Raw genomic sequence first — 8109 nt, 5'->3', positions numbered from 1 at the left:
CCAGGTCATTGCTGTCATCATTAATTGCCCCTGTAACAGATACATCAGAATGGCCTTGGCAGCAGAGTTCACCTGTTCCACAACAAAGGATTAAATAACATAACAGAAGAAAGTGGTTAGGTTAATCTGTCAATCCTACAGCAGGCAATTTCCTACAGAATATTTCCAATTAGTCAACTTATGCATACAGGGAAAAGAAGGGAAATATTCTTCCTAGAATGATTCCTCTGCAAATTGTTGATGGGCTACTACAGCTGGTATTACTTTCTACTCTAATTCTTGACATGCAATCCTTTTACAACATGGGTATTCTGATTTCTATGACAAAAGACATTCTATTTATGGAGCAAAAGTTCAGTGGTGTAAACAGTAAAAATGCATCATCAATCCTGCCATAAGAAATTTGTTAAATCCCACAATCACTGAAGTTTTGCTGAATCACTTTGTCGTCATAACTCTTTACTTCTGTTCATATTTTTTATAAATACTCATGAATCTTTCCATATGTTGCAAGCAGTGCTCAAGCAGGAGAAATGAGTCATTACATAATATCAGACACCTGCTAACCTCCTCTCTTTTTCTATGGTCTCTGTCTTTAGAAAACAAAATCTTTTCTTCTCTTCATACCTGACTAATTTTCAGGAACATTCCAACATCTCCAAGACATTTTTTGCAAGGAAAAAAAATTATGAAGTGGCTACATGAACACTAGGCTTTCTTCTGGAAACCTGTTAAAACTATTGTTACCAAAACTGGCAAATTGTTTGTGTTTCTCAAAATAGCTAACAGATCAGACTGTCATATTCCTCAAGAGCTATATTGTTTCAAAGGATTTATGAGCCTTAGGCTATGTTTGCTTTTATAGTACCAACAAAAAGAAACACCAATTCTAGAAGCTCTGACTTTAAAAAAGAAACATTCATTAAGCATTTACAGACTGCTCAAATATTGCACATGTTGCAAAAGCTTCTCACCGTCCCCTCTGCAAGAAAAAGCTACCCACAACGGATAGCCACTACTCATTAATCTATTTTTCACAGACTAAGAAATCTTAAATCCCCCCTGGGGATGCTGGGTTCTCCTGTTGATTCATCTACACCAGGGACTGGTAACCTTTAAGAATGGCAGGCTACTGCTTGGGTGCCAACCCACTCCACAGCATCCCAGCCCTGCTTGCTCTGCACTCAGGGCTGTTCTTGTGCCTCTACTGCAGCCTCCATGTACCAGCACTACCAAATTCTACTGATTTCCATTATCAACGGCAACGGGGAGCCCCAAATTCAGCAGTAAGGGTAAGCTCAGGCTGCAGTAGCAGGACAAGAGAACAGCCCTCGGGACAGAGTAGGGAGGGCAGAGAAGTATCAGCACAGTATAAAAAAAACAACGTGTGTAAATGAATTGTTTCGCACCTGTCTTGATCTGGGTCAAATTGCAACAGTCAAGCAAATGAGACGTCTATGTACAGCCTTAATAGCGCAAACATCAGCAGTCATTTGGCAGGTTCCACAGATTTCAACATTAAAGGAATCACTTAATATGATTTAAGTATGCCTGCTAATTCATGAGGAAACAGTCTGCTCTCAGCTTTTTCCACTTATTTAATGCTGGTTACTTCATAATGCAGAGGCAACCTTCAACTCTTGCTTTGCTATTCACACCTGATTATGGCTCATTACATTATCACTCTCAGTGCCATTTCTCCAAGAGCAGACTTTAATTGGAAGGGACCCGGCCAGTTTCAAAGCTAACAGCTTAGCACTGACAGGAGCTGAGAATAACTAGAAAATTAACCCCCAGTGTTAAACGTTAGTATTTTACATGAACTCTCTCCAATTCAACCAGCCAGCTCTATGAAATGGAATTTGGCTTGGCTCATCATGCCCTTTTATAACATAGAAGAGAACTGCCCTGAGCTTTTGAACTGCTGTAAAGCCTTGCAAAAATCATGCAAGGAAGAAGAAACCCCCTGTGTGCTGCCTCTACGTGAATGGACTAAAATTGACTAGAAAAACTTTAACAGTTAACTCTCAGAAAAATTAGCCATCAGTGAATTTCCCGCTACATATTGCCTACTACATACAGTTTAAACTCGTGGAACCCAAATCTTTTCCCCCCCCCTAGCTGGGTGGACGGCGCTTAATCCGTCTGTGGGATGGATGTAGCTGGTGTGCCCAATTTAGCACACAGGGCAATGATACGTGGCCCAATCTGGCTGCACAGAGGTGGGAAGAAGGAGAAGGGGGCATGACCTGCCCCAGATTGAGCCATGTAGGGGTAGGTAGGTGGTGTGGCCCACCCTGATCCCCATGCATGGCGTGGGAGGGAAGGCCACCAAATTCCCCAACCTATGGCGGATTGGATGCCATGGCTCCACAAGCCCTGTGCCACGCTGGGCCTGCAGGCTGCAGGTTGAGCACACCTGTGTTAGACTGCAAAACCAATATTTGAGAAGAATATAAGGTTTGGGCCTTATTTGACTGCATTTATGTTGTTTAGAGGAGGCTGGGAATGCCACCTGTTTAAAGGCAAATAAGGAAGAACGTACACAAATTCCCAAAATAAGGCCAATATTTTTCCCCGTGTAGTTCAGCACAATTTAAATTACATTTGGAAGCATGATTTGATTGTCAACTGATTTTCATTTCATTAAGCAAAGAAACCTGGAAGCACCTAAACTAAAACAACAAACAAACAAAAATAAAATACTAAAGAAAACTCCATAAAATGTATACATTTAAGAATATTTTTTTACTTGAGACTTGTAAAGATATTAACCCTTGATTAATAATATTTTCTAAAAATGTAAAGAAAGCTGTTCTATGTTTTTTGCATGTAGAGTATTGGAAAACTACTGAAATAAGGCAGTACCAACTAACATCTGTTGTAAAGTAGGTACAGATAGATTGATTTTAGTTGCTTAAATTCAGGTATACACACTAGAAAAAGTACTAAACTAGGAATAGGGAGATATATTAACAATTTTTTCTTCAAAAGCCTAAACATGAGTTTAACTATAATCCCATGTATGTTACCAGAACTATTCTCATGTTTAAATTTAGGTGAACTTGAACAATTGTATTATTTGACAAAACTTTTAATATAATTAATTTAGAAGGATTTATCTTAAGCACTAGAATGAAAATAATAGTCCCAATTTATTAAAAATGGTAATAAGACATCCTGCACATATCATCCTAGTCGATCTGCATTCTAGCCAAAATATTTGGGAGATGCTTACTCTCTCTCATTTACAAGCATGGATTTCTGAAAATAACATTCAAGAAGAAGATCAGGCCAGTTTCAGAGAAAATTATTCTTGCACAGACCATTGTTTAGAGTTGCATCACTTTTACAACCCTTTTGTTAGGGTTTTGTAACCCTTTTGCAATAGGAATAGAAGAAGGGCAGTACTGGCAGCACTAAGGGTCTATAAATCTAACGTAAAGGTCACTTTATTGTGACCCCAAGGTTCATTCAAAAATAGAAAAAAAAATTCTAATTACTTTAAGGCAGCTTTTGTTTCTTCCAAATTATATGACAGGGTTGCTTGTCATGAGCACTTCTGCTAAATTAGGAACTCTAAATTATTGGATAAAAATTATAAACTGTACCTTTATCAGGAGGGACCACTGGAATTCAAGCCAGAAGTGAAAGGAGCAAGCAGTGGGGCCAACAGAGCCCCTCCGCCAGTCAGTAGTAGGAGCACACACAGGGGAAACTCCAAAATTAAAAAGGAACTGCTGCAAAGCTCACTTCTGGTATGAATTCCAGTGGCCCCTACCTATCAGATGCCCCAAGAGCTGCATTTTAGAAGCCTCTCCTCTTCCAAATAAACTTTAAAATAAATAACATTTGTATTTTCCTCCAGACAAATGGCCCAGGAGAGTTGCTAACTGTGATTGACTCAATATGAGCCCTATATTTAAACAAGGTATAAATTAACACATTAAAGATGCCAGTATACAGATTACTGAGGCACTGAGATGTCTTCAAACTTTAGCTTTGTTGAGATTAATAGAGTACCCATTTGGCTTAGAAACCTAACTGAAATACAAAACTGTAAACAGGAGACCATTGCTAGGCTACAATTCACTCAAATGATGTGCAGTCATTATGGGCAGTTGGTATTGGACCCCATATACAGACAAGACATAATTTTCTGGGAAGAATTAGATAGATGATTTAAGTCGCTATTCATAGTCTTACTCATTCTTTGAAGAAATAACAAGAAAATGGATCTCTCCATTTGTGGAAAATTTTAAATACTAGGCTACCGAGGAAAAAAGTTGGCTCCTCTCTAAGAATTTACATCCTGTCCTATACTCTCCAGGTGTATTTGCATTACTTGCAGAAAAAATAAGGTCCAAAATCAAATAAAATTCCTTGTTCTTTTTTATTGTTTTATTCTGTTTATTCTACTATTATAATATTGTTTCATGTTACCTGTTTTTGCATCATCGTATCCTAAGTTCTGTTTTAATTTTGTTTAAATTGAGTAATTTTTAAATGTGTAATCTTATTACAGGTTTTTCCCAATAACCACCAATTATATATAATTTTATAAACAATTTTACTGTATTGTTTTAGCAAAAACTGTAAACAAACTACCACTACCTTGTACTGACAACATTTTTTTTAGGCCCAAAACAAATTTCAAGATGTTCATGATTTTTTTGTTTACGTTTCCCTGTATTCCTAATGGACGAGTCCATTAATCCATTCACTGAACTTTACTGACACTTCCACTACATCCTTTTTTATAAGGACACAATATTATAATGTCAATCTGCAGTACCTGTAATGCTAAAGTTATTTTGTAAAGTAATTTGGTAGTCTGTTTTAAAAAAATAAAAGAGAAATCTGATTTGGCATCTTCCATAAAAGGTCAACACATCGAACTTGTACCTAATAATTTTATCCTTATTACATTTCATCACCTTTTCATGCTACTGAGGTGAATCTTTAAACATTTTCAATCTTATCATGCACAGTTTTTCTGCAGGTAAAAATTAACGTGAATGTGCAGTTTTAGGTCTTACTTTTCCAGGTGTATATACATTGAGCTGTTTTAATAGAACCATTAAAGAAAAAGTGAGAGATGAAATAGGAGTGAAACCACTACTGAGAACAGTAAAATAGATTATTTGTCTATATGTAAATTTCAACCTTTAATAAGATTTAAAAACTGTACCTCATTTTTAGACTCCTGAAGTCCAAACGTAGAAATTTCATATAAAACTTTTGGATGAAGAAGAAAATGCACTCCATGGCAAATAGATGAAACGGGTTTAGCAACATTATGGATACCTAAACACTCCTTCATCAAAAACAACAAATGATTAATTTCAAAATTTAATAATATCTCCATTTGTATACCTTGTTTTCTAGATAGTTTTTCATTTTATTATTTTCTTGGAAAAACAATTGAGCTGCTATGCCAAAAAGGCCACATTGCTATTCAAAGTGTCAAAAGAACTATAGTTCTCTCATCGAAAGTGCATCTCAGCACCGCATAATAAACATTCCAAAGCTACTGAATAAATATTAGTGCTACTGCAGCTTCATAAATTTATATGACAGTGCAAACATTTTTCTATTCTTGACAGGGTGTCATCATCTTTACACCACAATTAGGTATTTTAGTTCTCACATCTGGTTATTAGGCATTCTCTGTGCCCTTAGGAGGCACACAATCCTGAAAGTTGTACACAAACCAAGGTGCCTCTTTTACTAATGCCATTATCACAGAAGCTATGCACTTAATCCTTTAATGCCTCTTTACAATGATTAAATAATCTAAAATTAGGCATTTTTATTAAAAAAGTTCAAAAGAATCAAAAAAACTGTATGTGCATGTATGTACATTGAGTGCATGTATGCATTGCATATGTGTATGCATGTATCACTAATTAAAGTATAAAAACGATTAAAGTATAAACCAACCAGAAGAAAAATTGTAATCCTTTTTTTAAAATTAGAAATGAGTTATGTACTCTGGAAGACCAGGACATCTGACAATTAGTAAAATTATGACATCACAAACAGAAGTAAAAGCGAAATATGAGTAACCAACAATATTCAAACTGCTTACAAGTGCTGGTATTATATTTGAGATCATCTATTTAATGCCAATTTTTGTAATGCATCACCAAATGTAGGATGATTCAAATTAGTAGTGTGAATATTATTTTTTTCTAAATGTAACAACATGTAGAATCTTAGTGAAGAACCACAGCATTCTAGATGCTGTACAAACCAAGAACAGTGATGATTCCCAAAGCCTGGTGGTATTTATCACTAAATGAACAAAGTCTAGCCAACTCCCAAGTAAAATAAAATTTGGTTTTAACTGTTGGCCTTGAATAAAATACAGGCCAAGTTTAAATGAATAAATAGCAGTAATAAAAGATACTGAGGTTAAATTATTCATTCAGGCTATAAACAGATATCACGTTTGTCCCAAGACAATGTGTGTTGTGCTGGAACCCTACAGACATGCAAGGCTGCTGTTCTACTTCATGGCCTGTCAAAGTATGCGGGATAAAAATGTGCTACTGCTTTTTCTCCGAGGATATCATGGTGTTGTCTGTAAGGTTATTACAGCCAGTATTAACAAGATGTCCAGGATGTGCACTCTTGCAGGCCACCTACTGGTAGAGGAGCAGCAATAAAACTTGGAAGAGGGACACAAATGTGTAATGGACTCTGCTGATCCTGTTGTGATCCAGGTAAAATCCTGGAACAATCAGGACCATGTCAAATGCAACATTTATTTATAGCCTCAGGGCCATACACACCAGTAAATGGCTTATGTAAAATTGCATAAAAGTGTAAAGGATTACAAATTAAAAACATTTAAGAAAAACTTGCATGTCTTCTTTTTTTAGTTAATTTATTTCTGAAGAGTTAACTTTAACAGATATAAAGAGTATTCTCACCAGCTTCCCCAAAGTGAATAGAGAAGACCTTAAAAACACAGTGAGCAGATCAGGATAATAGAGTTGCCATTTTTAGACAGTATATTTCAGGACTGCACTGCATCTTACTACTGCACAATAAGCTTACACTTATATCCCTCCTACCAACTGATGTACAAAATGATGTACAGTAATGAACAGTAATAAGGTAAGAAGAAGAAAAAAGGAGACTGGAGTTTTAAAATTTTGTTCTCTTTTGGGGTAAAAACAATAGACTCAAAAAAGGTTAACTTTTGTGTCATTCCTTCTGAATCTGTATAAGTCAAAGCAGTGAAAAAGTGGTGTAAATGCATTTTTGTCTTTCTTCTAAATCACACTAATTAATTAAAAGCTAAAAACAAGATTGTGAACATTTTTGTCCTTTATTAAAATTATCAGTAAAATTTTTTTTTTAATAAAAGAAGTGAAAAATCTCTGAAAAGAGCTGGCATCTTAAACGGCATCACATGAGAAGGAAGTAAAACTGGCAAGAAACAGAAGGCTGAAAAAAATCTAACCTCAATACCCAAGCCAAATGGAATATGTAAACTTATTTGTAAAGCAATAATAATTTACACTGAAAAAGATTACATTTAAAGTTGTTTAACATAAATAATTAAAAAATAGTCTAGGAGATGCCAAAGGTTCTTCAAAAACAAGCTAAATGTATCATTTCAATTTATCAATCCACTTGTATCTCAGATTCTAGAACATTGCCACCACTTAAAATTAAAATTTATGGAGCACAACTGTAATCACTTGAACTTCATGATGTTACAAACAAAACAGTAGACTTCAAATACCATCTACTACTACAAAATAAACAGCGGACTAGAAAACAAATGAAATGTAAAATCATCAAAAAATATATATTTTCTTCAAAAGAAACATTACAAAACCAATTTCTTTCTAACCTTAACAGTTTCCAGAGAGCACCGATAAGCTTCATTTTTTATATTCAGCAGAGGATGAGACAACAAATGGAGGAGCACCTTCTGGCTCTCAGTCTTCAGCCGTGGACTAGCCTGGGCAGACTTCCAGCTGTAAGTGGCAACAGTTAAATGCCCAAGATAAATTAGCTACTATAGAGCTGTTGTACTATATCAGTAAAGATGTTTATATTACAGAATAAGTTATAGAGGAGTTATATAAA

The 8109-nt window shown here is 35.5% G+C and overlaps 1 protein-coding gene across 1 annotated transcript in view; it reads right to left on the bottom strand.

Annotated features, from left to right (window-relative positions):
• LOC109316845 (rotatin-like) overlaps positions 1-8109 on the bottom strand; it is a 139817-nt gene that overhangs the window by 99789 nt on the left and 31919 nt on the right. Inside the window, 3 exon segments of the mRNA XM_019545221.1 lie at positions 1-72; positions 5192-5317; positions 7871-7997. Of these exon segments, the coding sequence (XP_019400766.1) occupies positions 1-72; positions 5192-5317; positions 7871-7997 (325 nt within the window).

Source organism: Crocodylus porosus, unplaced genomic scaffold (assembly GCF_001723895.1).
Source record: "Crocodylus porosus isolate Cpor-Errol unplaced genomic scaffold, CroPor_comp1, whole genome shotgun sequence".
Lineage (NCBI taxonomy): Eukaryota > Metazoa > Chordata > Crocodylia > Crocodylidae > Crocodylus > Crocodylus porosus.
This window is presented reverse-complemented; position numbering and strand designations above follow the sequence as displayed.